The 24,924-nt window shown below is 43.3% G+C and overlaps 1 protein-coding gene across 3 annotated transcripts in view; it reads right to left on the bottom strand.

The window, feature by feature from the left end:
* Positions 1–20,566, bottom strand: part of PRKAG2 (protein kinase AMP-activated non-catalytic subunit gamma 2) — a 238,371-nt gene extending 217,805 nt beyond the window's left edge. For all 3 annotated transcript variants that reach the window (XM_060683390.2, XM_087893091.1, XM_087893090.1), the window contains exon 1: positions 17,408–20,566. In XM_060683390.2, coding sequence (XP_060539373.1) covers positions 17,408–17,506 — 99 coding nt within the window. In that variant the 5' untranslated portion in view covers positions 17,507–20,566. The remainder of the gene's footprint in view (positions 1–17,407) is intronic.
* Positions 20,567–24,924: the final 4,358 nt, after the last annotated feature.

Below are 24,924 nucleotides of genomic sequence, written 5' to 3'. Positions count from 1 at the left end.
AACAGAGTGCAGTTCACCAGCTGCTCATTAAACCATTTTAATTAGCATGCTAACCCAGAAAGGCTTCCAAAACAGAGATGGCTAGTGACCAAATTAAATCTTTAATTCATACAATTTGAGGAACACATGCAAAGTACACATTCCAATGAATCCCCTTTCTCGGGTTGGTTGTAATTTTGAACGGTCGCTAAGCAACCTGTCATAAGGTGAGGATTTCCTGTAGAGGTCTCTACAATTATCCATGGATAGATATTGTGGAGAGGGGTTTTCCTATCGCCCATCATGACAGAATGAAACTAAAGTAAAAGAAATTAAAAGCAATGGAACATAGAAAGGTTCTTTTTTAACATGGTTTTTAGTTAAACTGGAACTTACTGCTGCAGGAGAGTCCAAAAAATCAAGATGGTGGCACTGCAGGTGGTTTGGAGAAGCGGTACCAAAAATCCTTGCTCCCCTCCCCCATGCCTAGCTGAGCCGTGCGATCATCAGAGGCTTTTTTTATTTATTTTTAAAAGCATTTTTTCTATAACCTCTTTGGCCAAAAAAGTAACCTCGGCCGAAGAGGTTGTAGAAAAAATGCTTTTAAAAGCCTCTGACGATCCCAGCTGAGTTGCATAATCGTCAGAGCCTTTTAAAAGCATTTTTTTACAACCTCTTCAGCCGAAGAGGTTGTAGAAAAAATGTTTTAAACGTAAAAAAAAAAAAAGTTGGCCACGCCCACCCAATCACATTACCCCCACCACCAAGCCACGCCCACAGAACAGGTAGTAACAAATTTTAGATTTCGCCACTGTATTGGTCCCTAATCTGGATGCTTTTAAAAGGCTACCCGACAGGTCCTGCTTGTATTCCACCCTGAAACCTTGAAACCTCTTTAAAAGTAGCAGAATAAAGTTCTGGAAAAAAACAGACTGAGGGCTACAAAAGGCAGACTGGCTTTAAAAGATGCTCAGACTCCATAATCAAAAATGTGGAAAACTGCCTCTCCAATTTTATTGAAGATTACATTATGCACAGGGGTGGGTTCTAAATTTTTTTACTACCGGTTCTGTGGGCGTGGCTTATTTTTTAGGCGTGGTTTGGTGGTCATGTGACAATTCTTTAGGATTTAGCAGAGGTACTGGTCTACCAGGCTTTTAACTGCTTGCAGAGCTGTACCAGTCTACCCATTTGTTCTTGGAGGCACTGTTCTACCCATTTGTTTTTCGAGCGCACTGGTTTACCACCACATTGCCTTTTAACACTGATCAGCTGAAGGGCGGCCCTCTGAAGTGCTGCGGCAAGAGTTTAAACAGTTTTTTTTCCTTCTAGCCGATCAGCTGGGACTCGGGAGGCAGCAAATATATTGCGGGCTGGGCCAAATAACAGGTAAGAATAATGGGGGGGGGGCAGGAAGGCCCAGCTCCCGAACAAAGAGAACCGGTTCGGTGATGTCATATTGTCACCGCTACCGGCTCGGCCGAACCAGGCCGAACCAGGAGGAACCCACCACTGATTATAGAAGTAAAAAATAATACATCTCTACAGTATATACAAATACAGGTAGTTCTGAACTTATAACCATAATTGTGTAGTGAGGATTCAAGGTTTACAACAACACTGACAAAAGTGACTTATGATTGTTTTTCACATGACCACAGCAGCATCCCTATGGTCACATGATCAAAAATCCAGCCGCTTAGCAACTGTCTTGGGGTCATGTGATCGCCTGGGGTCACATAATCACAAGCAAAGTCTGTGGGAGGAAGCCAGATTCACATACTGACTGTATGATTCACTTAACAACTGCATAAATTCATTTAACAACTGTGGGAAAAAAGTTGTAAAATGGAGCAAAACTCACTTAACAATTGACTTGCTTAGCAATGGAAATGTTGAGCTCAATTTTGGTTGTAAGTTGAAGATTACCTGTACATTTTAAAGAATATAAAAAGTGCAGAAAAAGGTTTTTTTTTTAAAGGAGAGGAAAGAAAAATATACCCGCTTCATACCCAACAAGTATAAGCAACACGAACAACTCGAAAATAAGACTTATTCTGCAAATAAGCCTTAGCATGTTTTTACACATACGCCTAATGTAAGTCCTACCCAGTGATAGGTTTCTACTGGTTTGCCTCGGTTTGGGTGAATCAGTAGCGGCGGCAGCAGGAGACTCCGCCCACCTGCCCGGACGTCATCATGGATCCTCTGTGCATGCGTAGAAGGATCTGGGCACGAGCTCACAGTTCCAAACTGATAGCGAAGGTAAATGAAAACCACTACTAGTCCTACCCCCAAAATAAGCCCTACTTAAGTGGTAAGCCAGTGCGGGGCACGTGGGGCAGCTCCACTCCCCACTTCACGGCGGCGGCACTGGTGCACCACATGTCCTCCTGCCCCACCACAAGCAAACAGAAGAAGTGGGCCTACCATACATGGGGAAAAAATTCGACACCCCCCAAAAAGGAAAGACGGTATTTTGAAAATCTGTCAACTGGGAAACTGCCTAGACCAGCCTTTGCTTAGGTTTCTGTTGGGGCTTAACGAGGTCAGGAAGGACAAATCTCTTGCATGGTCTTCTGAAGGCTACTGAGGGAGCATTCTCACTGAATAATTATGCAAGAACTTTGTAGGGACAGCCGCAGGAAAATTCAGCAAGTGAGTCACATCTTTGGCAGCAGAGAGGAAGAGGAAATCTCAGATTTTGCCAAATGCCAAGACATGCAGGGAGACAAACACACATGCACACAGGACACACGCTAATGCAGCTACAGGAAGCGCTTGTGAGTATACAGCAGAGATTGTGCACACAGAAAGAGGAAGAAAAACGGATGCAGTGCACGTACAAACACACTAATTAAGGGATTTCAAGGCATCGTCTGACCTTCACTCTGATAGCTAAAAGCATGGATTAATAGAAGCACCTAAATGGAGCAAGACCAATTTAGGGTATTTAGAGACTATTTGGAAATTAATTCTACTTTTTACATGATAAGGTTGATTGCAAAATGGCTTTTCTTGTTCAGTGTTCCCCAATCTTGACAACTTTAAGCGGTGTGGTGTTCAACTCCCAGAATTCATACTGGCTGGGGAATTCTGGGAGTTGACGTCCACACCTGTTAAAAGAATAGAATAGAATAGAATAGAATAGAATAGAATAGAATAGAATAGAATAGAATAGAATAGAATAGAATAGAATAGAATAGAATTCTTTATTGGCCAAGTGTGTTTGGACACATAAGGAATTTGTTTTGTGGATACGCTCTCGGAGTACATAAAAGAAAAGATACATTCGTCAAGAATCATAAGGTACAACACTTAATGATGGTCATAGGGAAACAGTCAATATAAATCTTAAGGATACCAGCAACAAGGTTACAGACATACAGTCATAAATGGGAGGAGATGGGTGATAGGAACGATGAGAAGATTAATAGTAATGCAGACTTAGTAAATAGTTTGATAGTGTTGAGGGAATTATTTGTTTAGCAGAGTGATGGCGTTCGGGAAAAAACTGTTCTTGTGTTTAGTTGTTCTGTGTGCAGTGTTCTATAGGGTCGCTTTGAGGGTAGGAGTTGAAACAGTTTATGTCCAGGATGTGAGGGGTCTGTAAATATTTTCACAGCCCTCTTTTTGACTCGTGCAGTATACAGGTCCTCAATGGAAGGTAGGTTGATAGCTATTGTTTCTTCTGCAGTTAGGAAATACTGTTTTAGATGATGATTGTCGTAAACAAAAATTTGACTCTAGATCCACAGCCACAAATACAATGGGAGTGAAATTCTGGGAGTCAACCCTCTCGCCTCCACACTGAACTCCAACTTCCTCTTGAATTTAGGGGAATAATTTAAAGATAGAAATGTTTTTTCTGCTTCTGCCCTTCTTTTAAAAAAAAAATGGGTCTTTTTTTTTTTTAATGAGAAATTGAAAAAATGGCAGAGGAAGTAAAAATACCACCCAGTGAAATATTTTCTTTAAGAATAATGAATATAATTTAAAAAGGCAAGATTCTCATGAATTGCTACCCTTAATAATCTTAATTACTGTCCTGTGTTTCCAACAGATAATTGTTGATTTATAGCCACAATTTGGGACCAGAATTTCTGTTCCTAAGGAAGGTAGTTGTTAAATCAGTCATACCCAATTTTATGACCAGTTCAGCGAATCACTGCAGTTGTTAAGCAAATCATGTGGTCATTAAGCAAATCTGGCTTCCTGCATTGGCTTTGCTTATCAGAAGCCACCTGCGAAGATTGCAAATGGCAATAATGCGATCCCAGGAAACTGCAATGATTGTAAATAGACGACATTGCCAAGCACCTAAATTTTGATCACGTGATTTTGGAGATGCTACAACATACGTTAAGTGCAAGAAGCAGTCATAAGTCTCTTTTTTTAGTACTATTGTAACTTCAAACAGTCACTAACCAAATGGTCGTAAGTTGAGGACTACCAGTCTTAATTTATGGGATGAAAATGTTTTTTTGTCTAAAAAAATCAAATCCTCAAGAGTTGCTGTGTAACCAAAGTGGCACAGCCCAATTTTGTAGTGCAAATGTATTTCTGTCCCTAACGAAAATGACAGAAAAGTGAAATTTCTGCCAACTTCACCCCAAAACGAAGCCAGATCTGCTGTGGGAGACATCTGCTGGCAGATCTGCTCTCTATTCGGCTTCAAAGGACAAAAAAGCACAGAAAGTGACAAAAGAAACTTTTAAAAAGCATTTTAAAATAAATTCAATCAGTAGGCATAATTATTGTCAGACTAAATTCTACTTTTGTATTGAATAAATATACCATTCATGATAACTGCACCAATAAACGATGTTCCTTAAACAGCAGAATGGATTTAAAAGCAGGGAGGAGGTTGCTACGTGAATGGAAATTGAATATATTTTAATTACTCCCCCCAAATCCCCAACAAATCAGAAAATGGCTCCCCCCCAACATAGCTTCAAAGGTTTTTCAATGTTTATATCCCTACCATCCCAACCCTGCACTGTAATTTTACTACAAGAGTTGTAAACCATGCAATTTCTAGTCCATGTTTTAAAATCTAATTACTGTGATTGATACAACTCAGCAGGATGAATTTATGTTTTCTTCCAGTGTGGCTGAACTAGAAGACTCAGCCTTTCCCAAGACTGGCTTGGCTAGCAAGAACTTTTACAGGTACATCCGCAGGTGGATCCCACCTCTGGAAATGGTTCCCTGTACAGATAAATCCTCGATTTACGACCATTTCTTTAACACCTGTTCAAAGTTATGACAGCCTTGCAAAAAGTGATTGTGCTTGTACTTATGATTGCAATTTGGCAACCAGTTTACATTTACAACCAGTTGCAGCATGCTATAATCCCATGATCACGATCTGCAACCTTTTTTTTACCTATTTCCAGCAAAAAAATGCCCATTGAGGAAGCTGAATTCACTTAACCACATGATTCGCTTATTATAAAAATTGTTGTAAAATCGGATCAGATTCAATTTATGAAATTCCAGGCCCAATTGTGGTCATCTATACTCTAAAACAGCTGCACCCATGGTAAGGCAAGGAGAACTTAATGATAAAAGCAATATTGCATCCATAGAATGCAAGATTTGTCTCTTTTGTATACCACTGTGATCTCCCACATGCTATCGTAATAATTATTTATATTATAATTGTTTATTATAATACATATTTACTATAATTATACATTAGATATGTTTGCTGCCTTGAGTTGTTTATAAAGATAATAAGGGCAGGATAAAAATAAATAAATAAATACAAAGGGTGAAGCTTTTTGCTTGCAACAGCACACGCACTGCTTTCATCATTTTGATGACATACCATATCCTGCAGATGGTAGCAATCCTATTATTAACATTATCCAACCACAATCCATGGAAGTTTTGCTTTTCAAACTCTGGTCTGAAGTTCCTCCTAAGATTCTTTCCCAGTCTCAATTTTCCTCATTGGTTAAACACAAAATATCTCATTAAATGGTTCTAACCACCTTAATTAAGTACCTTATATCCAGTGAATGATGCTCCACTCAGCAAAGCAGAGATCCTGAAGACATTTACTCAATTTTCCATTATTAACACCACTGTTAACAGGCATCCACTGGACAAAACTGGAATCAATTATCAGGCTGTCTCTGGAATTTCTCTGCTGAGTCACCCTAATGCAGGTGAGTCAGTCCCCCATCCTATTCTTGCCCTTCATGCAGCAAAATCCACTCATTTTTTGGCTGGAACACTGCGGCCTTTTCCCAATGCAGTAGCCAAGCTTGATGGAGTGAATAAGCCCAGTGATGGGTTGCCCCCGGTTCGCACCGGTTCTATAGAACTGGTAGTAAAACTGGTGGGAGGCTCCGCCCACCGACCCCAAGGTCATCAGAATGCTTCTGCGCATGTGCAAAAGAGCAAAGTGAGCACGCGAGCGCGGCGCCGTTGCAAACCAGTAGTAAAGGTAAATAGAACCCACCCCTGAATAAGCCCACCCTGAATGCTTTGTTCCCTAGTGTGTTGGTGAATAAACTACATTTCAAATGCCTACATGAGGCACAAACTCCACTAACCAACTGTTAAACCAACATAGAAAGAAACTGTGCTTGAATAACATGTTTAATTTGGTTAGCCACCACCTTGATCATCAATCTTTAGTTAGGGATCTGGACACACGCATTTATGCTGGTTAGGGCAGTGTTTGGTATCCGTCTTGTAAACTTGCAATATTCATTTTTTTCTCACTATGTACATCTATATATCCGAACCAGACTGTTGTTTCTCTGGGTCATATAATATATGTGGATATATGCATACCTATGTATGTATGTATGTATGTATGTATGTATGTATGTATGTATGTATGAAGGGAGGAAATCTGGAGAACCGGTAGCAGAAATTTTGAGCAACTCGGAGAACCAGCAAATACCACCTCTGGCTGGTTCCAGAGTGGGGAGGGAATGGGAATTTTGCAGTATCCTTCCCCCAGGAGTGGGGAGGAAATGGAGATTTTGCAGTATCCTTCCCCTGGAGTGGGGTAGAAATAGAGATTTTGCAGTATCCTTCCCCTGCCACGCCCACCAAGCCACACCACACCACGCCTACCAAGCCACGCCCACAGAACCGGTAGTAAAAAAACTTGGATTTCACCACTGTATGTATCAGTGGTAGGTTGCCCCCGGTTCGCACCAGTTCTATAGAACCGATAGTAAAACCGGCGGGAGGCTCCACCCACCAACCCCGACATCATCAAAATGCTTCTGCGCATGCACAAAAAAATGTGCATGCGTGTAAGCGAAGCATGTGTGCGTGCACGGCCCCACTGTGAACCGGTAGTAGAGGTAAGTAGAACCCATCCCTGGTATATATGTATGTATTTTGTCATGTTTATGTGGTGTATATTGGAGATGGTGATCCTTTGAGAGCTGTATGCAACGAAATTTCATTTTAATGTATGTGGATTAGGTTACATTCAAAGCAATAATAAAGTTATTCTAAGTCTAAATTCTAAGTCTAAGTTTCTCAACCTACACAACTTAAAGATGCATGGATTTCAATTCCCAGAATTCCCCAGCTAGCCAAACTGGCTGAGGTATTCTGGGACTTGAAGTCCACCCATTTGCAAGTTGCCGAGATCAAGAATACTGTATTAGAGTGATTCCACCTGACTTTTGGATGCCTGGGTTTTGGCTGTTCTACACTGTCGTCTTGTTTTCTCGGAGGACTGAGAGAATTTGATTATTGTCTTGAATTCTGATTTCCGAAACCATCCAGTCTGGCTGATTAGCAGTGTGACTTAACAAATTTCCTAGTATAATTTTGAGTTAATAAAATCTCTCTCTTGTCTACATGGTCATACTCCTATATTCTAATAAACAGCCTATTTTCATGTTTTTATACAACTTTTTCCTCTTTGTTGTATAGATAGTTCTTGAATAATGATTGTAATGGAATCTGCCCGCTATGGGTGTAAGTCGTAACTATCATAAGATATGTCAGTCACATGACTGGCCTGATTTTATAAGCTTTTTCGTGACAATCATTAAGTGGATGCAGCAGTAGTTAAGTGAACCACTTATGATGCAATTTTGCTGTACAAATCCTAATCAAATGAAGCAAGACAAAACCAGACTTTTGACAACAGTCAATTGTCTGACTAGTGAACCCAAAATAAGGAAACACTCTTCGGAGCTTTAAATTCCCAAAAACTTCATTGGATACACCATTTTGGCACTGAAGAAACAAAAAACAGTTTTGTTTTTCCTGCACAAATGCTTGCTCAGTTAAACAATACCTTCCCCTTCTCCCGACCCGAGTTATCACACATTGCCGAATTATGAGACATCCTTTTGTTATAGGAACAGTTTATCTCTTTCTCCAGCACCTGCAGTGGTGACCTTGATGGTTTTCATACTCTCATGATCTCTGCATACATTTTCAGCATTCGATTTCCCCCTTCTCTCCCCCAAGTTCATTGGCAAGTTGAAAAGCATTAAGGTTTGAAAGAAGCAAAGCGGTTCAATCTTGACAAGACTCCAAAAGATCTGAGGGCAGAATCAGAGGTGGTATTCAACCGGTTCTCACCGGTTCGCCCAAACCGGTGGCAGCCATTTCCCGGAGGTTGGAGAACCGTTAGCAATGGCTGGCTGGCCACAATCCCAAACCGGTCCCCCTGTCGCTGGTTGCTCAGTGCTCACCCCACCCGACACTCGCCCTGCTTCACCTTCGCAACCCCGGCGGCTTCGGGAGACGCTAGCCTGGCAGGGACCGGGGTGGGGGGCGGCCCAGCAAGCTTCCCTTTCCAAATGTATATTTTATAAATCTTGGGATTTCCTGCAATTTTACCCTGATCAGAAGAAAGAGAGGGACTTTTTTTTTTTTTGAAGGCAAAATGCTATGTAATAGTAGGTGAGAATGATCTTGGGAGACAGAAGGAAGTTTCCTGCCTGAGCATGGGGTTGGACTAGAAGTCCTCCAAGGTCCCTTCCAACTCTGTTATTCTGTTAAATTAAACAATGGTCAGGCAAAGCAGCATCTGAGACTGCAATGATTGTGGCAAATGTCTCTTGAATTATTTTCAAATATCTCTTGAAATTATTTTCAAACATTCAAACATTTTCAAACATTCTGTCCATCAACATCTATGTTTATACATGATCATAATTCACTGTAATGTTTGACAGAAATTAAGCCATGTCTTTCATTTAGCACCTCCTATTGTTTTTTCAAATAAAAAAAACTCCATTATATAAGGAGTTCTTTAAAAAGGAAAAGCCAAAATGAGCCCTACATTTAGCTGTTTCTCATTTGAACTTGATATTTGTGAAAAGAATGAAAGCAGGAATAGTGAAAAGCCATTTGATGTAGTGGTTAAAACACCAGGCTAAAACCAGGAGACAGTGAGTTCTAGTGCATGAAAGTCAAATAAGTTATTTTTGGCCAATCATAGTGCTTTACAGCCCTCTCTAAGCGGTTTACAGAGTCAGCCTATTGCCTAGGGGTAAAATCCAGTAGGTTCCGACAGGTTCTGGAGAACTGGTAGCGGAAATTTTGAGTAGTTCGGAGAACCGGCAAATACCACTTCTGGCTGGCCCCAGAGTGGGGTGGGAATGGAGATTTTGCAATATCCTTCCCCTGGAGTGGAGTGGAATGGAGATTTTGCAGTATCCTTCCTCTGCCATGTCTACCAAGCCACGCCCACCGAGCCACATCATGCCCACCAAGCCACGCCCACAGAACTGGTAGTAAAAAAAAAAGCTTTTTTTAAAAAAAAAATCTAAAACAAAAAGCCTTCTTGAAAACTGTGCATTCCTACTCCTTGCTCAACTCTGGTCTCTCTAATTCTCAACGCTCTGGTTAAAATAAGGAAAGGAAATTTTTTACTGGTGACAAAATACTTTGCTTGCTGACTGAGATGTTGCAATTTTATTCTAGCCCACATCAGTAGCCCTGCTGAAGGGAACAGCTATTGACTAATTTATTGCACAATCAGGCAACATTTGCAAACAGCCTGCCATTTGGCTTCAAACTCCTTATCTCTTTTCATTTATGTTTCTCGGGATCTTCACCACAGAATAAACAGGGCAGACTTTCAGCGCATACTTTAAAAAGGTTTGGCTTGATACGTTCCACCTGAAGACTCTCAACCTTTGCACAGATTTGAGGTGCCCCATTTCCCACAGAAGTCTTCCTACGCAACTTTATGTTGTTGTTTTTCACTTCATTTCCTTTACTTTTATTTTTAGCATCACAAACTCTGAACCTCTGGCCTGTGGCTCCCACATCACATAAACCCATGGTTTCCTTGACTGTTATTTCCCAGAAAAGAAGCTCAGGTGATAGGATTCTCAAAAAACATGGATGGCAAATTTAAAGGCCTGAGTTGCTACAGCCTGTTCAAAACACCTTCTGACAAACTGCTTGATTTAACAGATAATAAGAGAGATAGGGCATCAATTAAATCTGAGTTTACATTATGGGCATCGATTTATTTGCAAAGTTATATTAGAGAGAGATATATAAATGGTGCTGTTTGCAGTAAAACCTCAGTTTACAAGTATTGCTTAACTCTAATTAAGTCTGGAAAAAAGGATCATAAGTAATGACAATTTTTAAGAAGATATTGGACAACCATTTGTCTGAAATGGTACTGAGTCTCCTGCAGGGGTTTGGACTAGAAGACCTCCCAAGGTCCCTTCCAACACTATTGTTCTGTTATTAAAAGCAACAGTTGTAAAATGAATGCCGGGATCATTAAACCAATGCCTCAGTTGTGAAGTTAACTCGTTGTTCACTATGGCATGGTTTTGCTGAAAGTCAGAAGTAATTTCCCATTTATGGCAAAACCATAAACAATTTTTAAGAAGACCCATTTTTACCATTTATTTATTTTTTTTGCAGAAGTTGATAAGCAAATGTTGTGGTCATAAGGTGGACACTGCAACTGTAAAGCAGTTGTAAGTGGAGGTCTACCTGCAATGGAGAAACTCTAAGTCTATTAAATAGAGGTTGCCCATTATATTACAAATCCATTAAATCTAGATTTTGACTACATTTGAATTAACCCTGCCTACAGTTTAGCAATCCATGCATAGTTAGCTCTATTGTGAGCAATGTTTTCCACACTTAATGGTATGAGTCAATCCAGCCAATTGTGATTTATTTGACAAACCATATTTTAACAAACTATGGCAATAGACGCACTCAATCATGGAAGATAATTTATTTTTCTAACCATAGAAGGAAAAAAAAGAGGAAAGCAGTTAAATCTATCAACCTCAGGCTGCCCCTAGCAAGCCAGAAATACGTATCTCCTAAGTCCCCAATATCTCTTCTTTGCATGTAGCTCCTGTACCTTTATTTGCAACACCCATCGCCGAATTAGTAAACTTGAGGCAAAGGAGATTATGTCTGCTTTTAATAAACAAGCCCCTACTCCACATACAAGCTCACACCCAATGTGCAAAAAAGAGAATGCTGCACTCACACAACACTTCCCCTTTTCCACGAAATCTGTTGTTATTCTTCAGTTACAGGAAGCACGTGGACCGTCCGAGGGCTATACATCATTCTCAGCTCTACCACAATTACTATTCCAACTTGCCAGTGGCTCTTTTTAAAAGAAATCCTCTATTTGCAAACGAGGCAACGTGCCACTAAGAGGAATATAAACCCTGCGACCGAATTTCAAGCCAATTTTAAAAGCGTTTCATCAAAAATAAGATGCATTTTTAGTAGGCTTTCTGGATCTGCGTGTTTTTAAAACTTGGCAACTTCCAAGCCATGCTGGGGAATTCTGGAAGTTGAAGTCTATCCATCTTAAAGTTGCTAAGTTTGAAAAATTGATCTAAACCAGGAATGTCAAACTCAAGGCTCACGGGCTGGATTTGGACCGTGGGGTGCTTAGATCTGGTTCATGGGGCCGACCTGGAAACAGCTTGCGAGCCTTTTTTCACTGGCAAAGCGCTCAGGCCGCCACAGGTATGCCCAATTCGAGTGACGTTGACAGTGGTGGGTTGTTCCTGGTTCTGTCCGGTTCTTGCGAACTGGTAGTAAAAGTGGTGGGAGGCTCCGCCCAACCGTCCGGACGTCATAATGGACGATCTGCACATGTGCAGAAGCTTCTGCACATGCACGTGCTTCCGTTGCGAACCGGTAGTAAAGGTAAATAGAACCCACCCCCGGATGTTATGCTGGCCATGCCCCCCCAGGCCACGCCCCCTCACCCCCCCAAAATCAAACACAACCCTGATGCAGCCCTCAATGAAATCGTGTTTGACACCCCTGATTTAAACCTACCGGTAGATCCTGACCTGGAGGCACATTCTACTGTGTTGCAAGGATGTAGTTTCAATTTGCAACCATTCATTTAACAACCATTGGAAAGTTACAACAGCACTAAGAAAGGTGACCAACTGCCAGTCCCCACATTTACGACTGACACAGCATCTGCATGGATATGTGATCACAATTTGAGAGCTTGGCAACAGGCATATATTTAGATAATTGTAGCACGTGATCACGATTTGTGACCTTAGACAAGCAAAGACAATGGGGAAAGTCAGATTCACCTACTGATGATTTACTTAGTAACTGAAGTGATTTGCTTAACGGCTGTGGCAAAAAGGTCATAAAATCAGATGTGACTCAGTTAACTATCACCTCGCTTAGAAACAAATTCTGGTCCCAGTTCTAGTTATAAGCTGAGGACCATCTTTCTGTAATGTATATAGATTACATGCAAAGTACTATAATTTCTAGTAAGCAGGGATAAGATGTAAGAATATGCTCGCGTTGACACTGAGTAGTTCAGAGTGTAAGCATATTTACATTCTGCAGCGGTTATAATCTGAGTGGATAACCACATCGATTGATCAATAAACCAAGTCAATAAACTGATGGATACAGACTCAAAGTATAAACCATGAGTGTCCGACGTTGGCAACTTTAAGACTTGTATGGCTGGTGGGAAATTTTGGGAGTTGAAGTCTTAAAGTTGCAAAGAACATCACAATCAGAGTTGGAAGGGACCTTGGAGGTCTTCTAGTCCAACCCCCTGCTTTAGCAGGAGATCCTATCCCATTCCAGACAAGTTGCTGTCCAGTCTCTTCTTAAAAACCTCCAGTGTTGGAGCACACACAATTTCTGAAGGCAAGCTGTTCTACTGATTGATTGTTCTAACTGTCAGGAAATTTCTCCTTAGTTCTAGGTTGCTTCTCTCCTTGATTAGTTTCCACCCATTACTTCTTGTCCTGCCTTCTGTTGCTTTGGAAAATAAATGAACTTCCTCTTCTTTGTGGCAGCCCCTCAAATGTTGGAACCCTGCTACCATATCACCTCTAGACCTTCTTTTTAATAGACTTGTTGGACACACAGATATAAACTTTCAAGCACGCATGACAGGTACACAACTTGTCACCATTCACTTTTGCCAATGGATATAATAGCTTTCATTTCCCCAACATTATGTAACAGCATGCCAGAAGTACAAGTTAATCTCCACTGCCATAATGTGCATAGTTTCTGCCAATACTTTTCTCATTAAATCATGTTGCAATCGTTGAATACCAAGGAAGGCGAATTCTTCCCAACACATGCACAGAAGTATCCCCAACCCACTCACAAAAAAAATATGTGGGTGAGAAGCATCAAATCTGGGGATACGTTTGTGCCCTCCGGTTATCTAGAAAGTTTATAGCTGCTAGTGCAAAGGATTGACTAGGATAATTTCCTCTATAGAAAGTGGCTTATCCTATCCTGCCGGTATTTAAACATAGGGGGATGTTGACCTCTTATGATAGCTATAACTGAATTCTGCATTGTAGATTTAGCCCTGAGTGGAGGATTGGTATAGATGACCTTCAATCTCCCTTTCATTATAATTTCTTCCCTTCGATACAGGATATGGAAATGTTTCCCCCTTACGTTGTATCTTGAACCCTGAAAATGGCTATTTTTTTTAACCCTGGCCACAAGGGGTGACTCTGATGGTCCATCAGTGACCCATTGATGGTTCAAATGTTGGACTAAGATGGCCAAAATAAATTCAGATTCAAATCTGATCTAAAATGAATCAGGAATAACAAAGATGAAGATGATAAATTGTCTTTCGACTACAAGCCTGGAACACAGGTAGTCCTCAACTTACAACCAAAATAGGGATCAAAATTTCTGTTGCTAAGCAAAGTGGTTGATATATGATTAACAGCCAATTTTACCTTTTTTGCAACAGTTGTTGTTAAATGAATCACTGCAGTTGATAAATGAATCACGTGGCTGCTAAGCAAATCCAGTTTTCCCTGTTGACTTTGCTTGTCGGAAGCTGGCTAGGAAGGTCACAAATGGCAGATCACATGACCCTGGGATGCTGCTATTATTGTAAATACATACCAGTTGTCAAGTGCCTGAATTTTCATCATGTGGTGCTGAGAATGGTGTTTCATTGCCGTTGTTACTTCAAACAGTCACTAAACAAATGGTTGTAAGTTGAGGTCTACCTGTAGAGAAGTCCCTAAAAGAAGCCCTACATTTTTCCTGCTTATCTCCATATCTACCAACAAAAACAGTTCAGACTGGAGAGAGCTTTGCAACCTGAAACGTCCATTATCTTCAATTCATGTGCTGTCACTTCTTCCGTTAGGCCAGGGGTGGGGCAGCTATGGAAAAATTATGACCTATGGACTTCAACTCCCAGAATTCCCATGATGGCTCAGCTCCCCTGCTGGCACAGAGATTCTGGGAGTTGAAGTCCACAGGGCCCAAGGTTGCCATAGTTACCCACTCCTGCCTTAGAATCTTCAGTGTGGGTTCATCTATTAGAGATCCTAGATCCAAGATGGCGTATCTATGGCACACGTGCCAGAAGTGGCACACAGAGCCCACTCTGTGGGCACACACACCGTCGCCAGCTGCTCCTCTGGTTTTCGGTGCACACATGAGTGCCAGCCAGCTGGTCTTCACGGGTGCCAGAGCGCTGGAAAACGGCCTGAAAACGGCCCAAAAATGGACAAAAAACAGGCTGTTTTCCAGGCCATTTTTGGGCCTGTTTGGGGCTGGTTTTGGGGCTATTTTCAGGCTGTTTTCAAGCCATTTTTTGGCCATTTTCCGAACAGCGGCCCAAAAAATGGCTGGAAAACGGGGCCAAAAACAGGCAAGTGTGTGCCTGCCAGCTGGTCTTCAGGTTTCCGGTGTGCACATGCACACATGCACACGCATTCCAGTTTGGCCACTTGGTGCTGAAAAGGTCCTGTCCTAGATGGACCCATTCTTATGGTCCAGCTGTCCTTCAACCACCTATGTAATCCAGGGATTTGGATCCATTTGAGCATGTTTTGATCTGATCCTCAAGATTCGATGTACCATGGAAGAAACAACGAACTGCAGCATATTTGATCCTGCTTTACAACATGCAAAGAGATAGAAGAGTAGTTGTAGGATTCCTTCAGTGGCTAACCTGCTTATCACCTTCAGATCTCTTTAGCAAGCAAGTCTTTTGAAGACTTTTAAAGACCCCTTAAATTTTTAAAGGCCCCCGCCAGACTTTGCATACCAGGAGATGAAAAGGTAGACTTTGCAAAAAGCTCAACATTTAACAGATTAACAGAGTTGGAAGGGACCTTGCAGGTCATCTAGTACAACCCTCCATGCCCAAGCAGGAGACTCAAAGGGCATCCTACTTTGCAAACAGGGTGCAGGGCAGGCACTTTCAAAATATAAATGTTGCTAATTCCTAGCTTCCCATCCAAAACTAAGAACATTTTTTAAAGATTTTTTTCCCCCTTGTCTTGTAGGTACAGTACTTCCCTCTTCCTGCCCATTTTAAAAGTATTTCGGAATCCCTCCTCCTGAGGTTGTATGAGTGTCAAGGCGGTCTCCAGGGTAAACAGCGGGAGGAAAAACAGCATTAAAATGTGGTTTAAATAGGTGTGGAATTTTGTGTCTGTCTGTGTGTCTCAGTGGTGGGATTCAAATTTTTTTATTACCCGTTCTATGGGCGTGGCTTGGTGGGCGTGGCTTGGTGGGAGTGGCAGGGGAAGGATACTATAAAATCCCCATTCCCTCCCCAATCCAGGGGAAGCATACTGCAAAATCCCCATTTCCTCCCGATCAGCTGGGACTCAGGCAGAGAACAGATGGGGCGGGGCCAGTCAGAGGTGGTATTTAACTACTCAAAATTTCCACTACCGGTTCTCCAGAACTGGTCAGAACCTGCTGAATACCACCTCTGGTGTGTCTGTGTATCTATATGTATGTGGATGCTTGCATGTATGTGGATGAGTGTCATAACTCTTAAACTGAGGTCATATTTCCCAATCCTATAAAGCCAAACCATCTTTCTGAGATTCAACTGCAGGCTTCAACTTTATGGAAACTGACCTAGGACCAGAACCCAAGACCTGGAAGGTGTAATGCAAGGTCATCAAGACCATCCTCACCGCTCAACAACAGATCCAATCTACTTGAACTGCTGATGGATCTAGCTTCTGAGTAAGGGCGGTTCACTTGAAGAATGAATTACAGGTAGTCCTGGACTTATGACCACCACTGAGCCCAAAATTTCTGTTGCTAAGAAAGACGGTTGTTAAGTGAGTTTTGCCCCATTTTACGGCCTTTCTTGCCAGTTATTAACTGAATAACTGCAGTCGTCAAGTGAATCATGCGGTCATTAATCTGGCTTCCCCATTGACTTTGCTTGTCAGTGTGAAAACTGGTCAGAAGTAAATTTTTTTACTGCCGTTGTAACTTTGAATGGTCATTAGAGGAACTTCTGTAACTCGAGGACAAAGAGAAGCAAAACAATTAGAAGGCTTCTTCCCAAAAAACTTTTAACCCTAAACTGTCTACTGTTGACCTCATTCCTAAGAGGTCTGTAAGGGGTGTGCATAAGTGCACCAGCGTGTCTACGGTCCCTGTCCTAATATTCCTTTTTTACTTACGCTTTTCATGTATTCAAATTATGTTTATACTTTTACCTGTTATCTTATATATGCTTGACAAATAAATAAATAAATAAAATAATAAATAAATAAATAAAACATGACAGCTTCTTGGATCCCTTGCCTTGCTCTCACACCCTCCTCCTCCCCCCATCCCTCCCCAATGGCGCTGTTAAGTGACAGGCTTGTGCACATTCCTTTCTGCCCCACCCCCAACCTGTTGTTGCTACTGCCAAAAAAAAAAAAAAATCAGATTTCACGCGGCACTCTGCACAGGAGATCTGAGGAAGCAAGCATTCAAAAGAACAACTTCCAACTTCTTGGCCATGGGTCAGAGGCAGAGCAGGGCTGCGTTCCCACGACTGACCTGCAACTAGCCAATCAGATTTAGCCTGCGGTCTGCGCAGACCCCTTTGCGGATTTGAACATCGTGAGAACCGAGCAAAGGGAGAGGAGTAGCTAACCCTGTCCGGTGAACACAGCCAGGCGAGTAGACTTACGGGGATGTGAACGCGCAGCATCCGTCTCTTCTGGCCAGCGTCCTTCTTCTTACCAGACGAGGCATCTTTCTTCTTGGCATCCATGGCCGTACTTCCCATCGCAGGGATGCGAACAGAGGCTTTCAACCAGTTTCCTACGGCCAATTCCGCCCGCCTACAAAAGCTCGGGTCCTCGAGTTGGAGCGCCTTGGGAACGTGAGCAGAAAGCGATCAAAAGACGGAGGAAGTTTGCTGGCCGCTGCTTGGGCTTCGGAGGCCAAGAGATGGGTCAGCGAAGAGACCAGCGGAGCCTCTGCTCATCGTCCGCCAGCTCGAGCCCCGGATGCCCCTGCGGGACAACGCGATCCCACCGGCGGGACACCGAGGTTACTGCAGAGAGTCAGAATCCGCCACAATTTCCCGGATTAAAGTTTCCAGACAGGCATCTTCCTGGAGTCCCCGCGCGCTCAGGGAAAACGCCAGAAAGCGCCTCGTGCAAAAAGGGGGTGCAAACGCAGCCCGAGCCCAAACAGGGCTAGGCTGCAGGTCGCGCGCCCCCCTTCTTCAGCGGGCGCGGGGCAAGGGCGTTGCAATCCTCCTTGAGAGGTCGGCGGATTCCCGGGCAAGCGGGTGCAGCTGGCAGGCAGACAGACGCGAGAGGGAGCGCGGAGACGCTCAGCGGCTGCACCAGCCTCTTTCGGGCGTGCAGGAGGCGAATCTGACAGCGGCCACGGCACAAACAAGAGGAAAAGAAGCGAGGGGGAAAGCGAGGAAACCCTGCCCAGAGAGGGAGGTGCAAACCTGTGTATGTGTGTGTGTAAATATATTTCTAGCCGCCAAGGAGGCGGAGAGGCAGCTAACAGGAAGTGCACGCTCATAAAAGGCAACTTTCTCCCGGCCAGCCCTGGCACAATGCACGCACACGCCCCTCGGCGCCTTCCGCGCCTCTCCCCCGTGGCCAAGGCCGCCGGAGACCTCCGCCGAGCAGCCGCTTGAAGGACGCCCTTCGGCCGCTGCGATGCCTGGCCCGTCTCTCGGGTACAGCTCGGTGGCTTGGCCAGATCTGGAAGGAATCCACCGGAGGTGCTGGGCAGGCGGGGTATCCAGCGCTCTGCGCAATTCCTCCGGAGCTCTCTGGACAGGGCAATAGTGGGTGACCCGCGAGGACGAACCACGCGTGTCCCCCGGGTTGCTGGTCTGGAGCTGGGAGCGCGCGGCGAAGGGCGCGCCGCCGTCAGACACGCCTGCCCTCTGCGCAGCTGGCACAGTCTGTGGGAGGCGCCGGCGGCCAAAGGTGCCCAGACTGCAGCGGTCTGAATGCTCCCGCGCGTGTTTTTTTTTTTTTTTTACCCCCCAAGGGTGGATTTTGCGATTTCTGTGGCTCTCTTGAAAACAAAGCGTCGCTTTTCCTTTAAACAGATGCTCACAGACAGGGGCCTTTTCCTCTTCATTATTGGAGGGGGAAATTTCTTTTTGGCCACTCAAAAACGCTCTTAGTCACTGATGCCCTGGTCATCCCAGCGTTTGGACTGCTGCAAGGGGACTCTCCATTTCAGAGTATTCAGAAGATACAGCTAGCTAGCACAAAATGCAACAGAGCAAAAAGTTTCCAGCAGTGGAAAGCCACTGTTGTCTGAGCTGCATTGTCACCAATTTGAGATGTTGGCTCTTACTTTTAAAGCCTTTCATGACATGAGTCTAGACTCTTAGGTCTAGGACCGTGATGGCGAACCTATGGCACGTGTGTCACAGGTGGCATGCGGAGCCATATCTGTGGGCACACGAGTATTGCCCTAGCCCAGCTCCAGCACACATGTGCACATCGGCCAGCTGATTTTTGAGTCTTCCAGAAGTCGGGAAATGGGAAGTTTCCAGCCTCAGGGGAGGGGAAAGAGGAGGCTGTTTTTGGCCTCCCCAGTGTCAGGTGTGCCTCCTTTCAGTACTCAAGAAAGAAAACCCCCAACTTCATAGAGAAAAGTACTTTTACTGAGTATGAACTAAATGCAACCAAAAAAAAAGCAAGGTCTGAGGCAATAGGCACGAAAATTACATATAGAAAGCATCCCTAAAACCCTTCCCCCAACCGTCCAGTCAGGATTATCCAATCCACATTCCCCCCAGGGGTCATGTGGGGTGCAGTGTCCGATGGTGCCATCCTCCTGGTATGCCACAGTGGTTGACCTTGAGTCGTTATCAGCTTCAAAGAAAATGCTGAAGAAAACTTTCTCTTCTCCACCAGCTCACTTTCCCCCTCCCAGACATTCAAACAGCTCCCCCTTCCCCCTATTACAATGGCAGCTGAGCAAGCAAGCAATGAAAAAGCGGAGGCTGACACCCAGGCTCCTAGAAAGCCTCTGGAGCCTGGGGAGGGCTAAAACAGGCTTACCGGGCCCGTCGGGCCATTGCATGACAAAAGCAGGGGGAGTGCAGGGGGATCGCATGCACATGCATGGTGGGGCAGGGCGCATTACATTATGGGTGTGAGCATGAGCGTGCGCAACCCCCCATGCTCCCCCCTGCTTTTGGCACGCGACGGCAAAAAGGTTAGCCATCACTGGTCTAGGATACCTGAGGAACCATCTCACTCTAATGAGATTGGCCCAACCCATTCATTCTGGCAGAAAGGGCATTCTGTGCCCCCCCTCCCCCAGTCAAGAATCCTGGCTAGCAGGGTCTCTAGAAGGAGAAACTTTTCTGCCACAAGTACCACCCCTCTCTCTGGAACATCATGCCCCTCCCCCCCGCCGCCAAAATCTGCCCCACCCTCTTGGCCTTCCGAAAGACTAAAAGGTAACTCTGCAATTAGCCTGGGACTCCAATGAGCGTTTTGACTGGAGGTGATTAGTGGACTGGGAAGAAGATTCCACCTTGTCTCATTCTGGTTGTTAATTTATTTAATTTCGGTTTATTTTACTGTTTAAATGTTTTGTATGTTTGTTTTTACGACGATGTAAGCTGCCCAGAATTTCCTGACAGATGGGCAGCATAGCAACTTAATAAATTTATAAACAAACAAACAACCATGCAGCTAATGGACTGCCACACCAATATTCAGTAGTTTGCCTTTTTGGCTCTTTGGCTTTTGACCTTCAGCAGCGTGTGAGCACAACTGTGTTTACTATTGAAGAAGAGGTCAAGCGCAGGCAGAGGCAACAAGACTGCTATATAAATAAAGAGAAGCACAAGCCGTGAAATTTGCAATAAGTTTTTTTTTCCCTCCCATGCAGATTTAGTGTGAGCTAAATTACCCCTGGAATTTCAATTTCTCTTTTGCTGCAGTTGGGAATAGAAAGATTTTCCTGCTTCAACCAGCACCATAGTTTCTACCCCACTTCTGAGGTGTGATCATTGGCTCATCCAGTGATCACACCTCAGTAAGCAAGTGGGGTAGAAACAATTGTGCTGACTGCAGCTTTGGAAGAAGAGACACTGGCTAAGTCATCAGTCAACCAGTATCCATCGCTATGGATGGGAGAAACTCTGTTTGATCTCCAAAATATTAGCCATACAAGGATTACGTTGATACCACAAAGTTTGAATCACACTGTTGTTTTTCAAGCTCAGCAACTTTAAGATGCATGGACATCAGCTCCCAGAAACAATCTCCATAGACATTCAACTCCAAGAATTCCCCAACCAGCATGGTTGGCTGTGGAATTCTGGGAGTTGAAGTCCGCACATCTCAAACTGGCTGAGCGTGAGAAACACTGGTGCAGGTAGTCCTCCACTTACAATAGTTTGTTTAGTGACCGAAGTTAAAACGGCACTGAAAAAAGTGATTTAGGGCCTTTTTTTCACACTTATGACCGTTGCAGATCCCCAGGGTCATGTGATCAAAATTCAGAGGCTTGGCAACTGCTTCAGATTTATGACTGTTGCATTGTCCTGGGATCATGTGATCCCCTTTTGTGACCTTCTGAGAAGCAAAGTCAATGGGGAAGCTCGATTTACTTAACAACTGTGTTACTAATTTAACAACTCCAGTGATTCACTTGAGAACTGTGGCAAAGGTTGTAAAATGGGGCAAACCTCACTAAACAAATGTCTCACTTAACAACATAAATTTTGGGCTCAATTGTGATTGTAAATCGAGGACTACCTGTATAGAGTACCTCTCAAATCTTGACCCTTGTTATTTCTTTCTATCTCCTTGATAGCAAAGGGGAATTATTTTTTATATGGACTGAGGTCAGGGGTGAAATCTACTTACCTTCCTTACCGGTTCGGAAGTGCACGCAATGCGCGTGTCGCATGCGCGCGCAGACCCTCTGCACATGCACAAAACCTGCGCATGCACAGAGGGTAAAAAAATGCATTAATTCCTGGTTAAAACCAGGAAGTAACGACACGCGGAGTGTGAACGGAGCCTCGTGCTGCCATCGCTACCGGTTCTCCAAACCACATGCCACAATCGCTACCGGATTGTCCGATCCGGTCTGAACCAGAAGCATTTCACCCCTGACTGAGGTTATTGGGGCAAGTTGATTGAGCTTTGAATCCTTCCAGTGCAGCCTCTGCCCACCCTTTTTCAGTTGTTCAGCTTCCCTTATCTGGACACAAGTTACAAAAACTGCTGGGAAGCAAATACCGCAACATGTACGTGCATCAAATGTCACAGATGAAGGACATAAGGGGAGGATTCGTGTGATGATGACACTATACACATGTCGTTATTTTGTCTTGGTGAGCCACTGCAGGATGGCCACTGGCACGGAAGCAGCTGCGCTTGGAAGCAGATGGGAGAACAGGAATAGAAATCTGATATTAGATTTCTCCTTCCAAATTTGCAGCCTTTTCTGTGCCTTGGAAGGATGTATGAACATGCACGTCTGCGCGCGCGCGCACACACACACACACGGGATCGATATGACTGTTCTTGGAGAAGCAGAATGAAAAGTTGAGAATATGTTAATCCCTACCACCCGTGCTAAGCCCTTGTACAGTTTTGAAGCTCAGCACTTAGATGTTAAATTTCAATCTAATTGAAGTAATTTAAATTGCTTAGATTTCAGCACTTAGATCCAGATTTTGCCTCCTTTAAATCTACCAGGCCTATTGGAATTCACAGGATTTTCAAAATTTGAAGACTTGTTAGCTGACTTGGAGAAAACATTTTTATAGGGTGGCCTCCAAACAGGTAAAATAATTAAACAATTTTTATGTTGGTTGAGTTTAGCTGGGACTACTTTAGGAACCTGTTTTCCTCATCAAATTATTTTGCTACCATCTTTATCTGAGCGTAACTTAAAGGTCTGACACTGCCTTGAAAACCACATCCAGTTTCTATTTTGGATATCTGAAAAAAATCACATCAGGACTTTCTAACATGCTGAGATCATGTTTGGAGGTTCTCTGAATTGGGGTGTGTCAATGGGAGGAACAGCTTTCTCAGAAGCGATTCTGTGGGAAATTTTCCCCACAAAGTCTCACCTGGCCCTTTCTCTGATATTTTATTTTATTTTATTTTCCCAGATGTTTAAATAACTTTAAATATACATTGTCCTTACCCTGCCTGACTTCATTTCTCTCCATGATCTTCTGTTTAGGGAAGAAAGTTGTGTAAGCTATTTTGAATAAACAAATACATCTGTGCAAGTGTTTAGCCGTGCAATTAGAAAACAATATAAGAAGGCTACGGTGAAAATTCTAGGATATGTTATTTTAAAAAATCGATTTGCTTTGCTTCACGTGGCATGTTTGTTTTGGCTGAACATTTGTACAATGTGGAAAGTCACAGAAGATTAGGATATGTTGTCCTAAAAATGTTTTCACTTATCACGAACACATCACCTCTAGTCCAACTGAAACCGGCATTCCCATCAGATAAATCCAGCATGGCTTTAATTCAGTGTCCCCCAAAACATTTTCTTACACATTTACCTTAAACTGGCCTGCTGAAAGTTTAAACAAATTTAGAGTGATTATTATTATGGTTTATTGCATAGTCGGCCAGATGTTCAGATTGGTTTTGGCATTTTTATCCACTTATGGAGTCCTTCCCAAGGACTACTATTATCAAATTTATTTGCTACCCATCTCATGGTTTAAGGCAGTGTTTCTCAACCTTGGAAGCTTGAAGATGGGTGGACTGCGCTGCTGGCTGGGGGATTCTGGGAGTTGAAGTCCACCCATTTTCAAGCTTCCAAGGTTGAGAAACACTGGTTTAAGGCGACTGAGCAGTTGTTGGGCAACTATCTGAACCACTGGGGGTTTTTTTTCCATTATAGCTTGATAATGATATTTGAAACTAATCTTTGTAATTAATAAGTCACAGCTCATGTCTTAAAACTGTACCAGGCCATGATGGCTTACTTAAACCACAATTTAAGGAAACCGTGGTTCAACAAATTGCGTAAACCCAGCCACTGACATCATTAGCATTTTTTAAACATGAACAAGCCTCCTGCAAGGTATGGTGAAGCCATTGCTTTAGGGAGTGCCAGACAAATGATCAAAGCTGGCGTTTGAAAAATGCAAGAAGCATTTTGCAACCACCTTTAGCAAAACAGGTCCTCAGGCATTTGGGATTGGATGGGCTGTCTGGGAATTACCGAACCAAAGATTCACACAACTAGGAAGTACAAAACTGAAGAAGACTGCTTGAGAGTTTTGGCTTATCCAGGGAGGACCAGCTGTAAGGGGAAGTGTCACTCCTTGGAAAACAAATAATCTGGGGCTGCTATGCAGGTAGCCCTCCACTTAATTTATTTAGTGACCATTCAAAGTTAGAATGGCACTGAAAAATGACAACAGGTCCTCGCACTTATGACTGCCACAGCAATCCAACAGTTACGCAATCAGAATTCAGGTGCTTGGCAACCAATACCGGTACGTATTTACAGTGGTAGCATACTGGGGTTAAGTGATCATCATATGCAACTTTCCCACCTGACTTCTGACAAGCAAAGTCAAAGGGGTTCACTTAGCGACTTCATGATTCACTTAACAACTGCAGTGATTCAGAACAGTGGCAAAAGAAGGTTGCAAAATTGAGCATGATGCGTCTAACAACCAACCCCCTTGCTTAGCAATGGAAATTCTGGTCCCAATTGTAGTCATAAGTCAAGGACTATCTGTAATGCAAATGACCATGCAGAAAGTCTGCCATATCTGGGTAGCAAGAAGCCAGAAAACTACTGGATGGGAGCAAAGAGATGCGGGAAACTACTGCCATCTAATGGTCTTTTGGGTTTCTGCAACCCAAATGTGATAGCTCTGCTTAATAGGAAATTGTGCAGTGTGATTTTTCTCCACATTGAATATTTGTATCTTCCCTGTAGCATGGTGGCATCAGTCATTACATCTCAGCTCTAAAACCAGGGCCCTGTCCATAGGTCCCAGGGCAAAGCAAGCCTGCTTCTCAAATAAGGAGAATGGAAGAAAATTCACACCCTTCAATTACACATTCATCCTTACAGAAACAGGACAGAAGAGGTCAAGTTAAAAATAACCCACTCTCTTGTGTGTACCTTGAAGACCTTTCAAGATTTATGGGACAATATTTTCTGTGCTTGCTTTACCTACTAACTAAATCAAAT

The sequence above is a fragment of the Pantherophis guttatus genome, chromosome 4 (genome assembly GCF_059756535.1).
Source record: "Pantherophis guttatus breed Tessera chromosome 4, ASM5975653v1, whole genome shotgun sequence".
NCBI classification, from domain to species: Eukaryota; Metazoa; Chordata; class Lepidosauria; order Squamata; family Colubridae; genus Pantherophis; species Pantherophis guttatus.
This window is presented reverse-complemented; position numbering and strand designations above follow the sequence as displayed.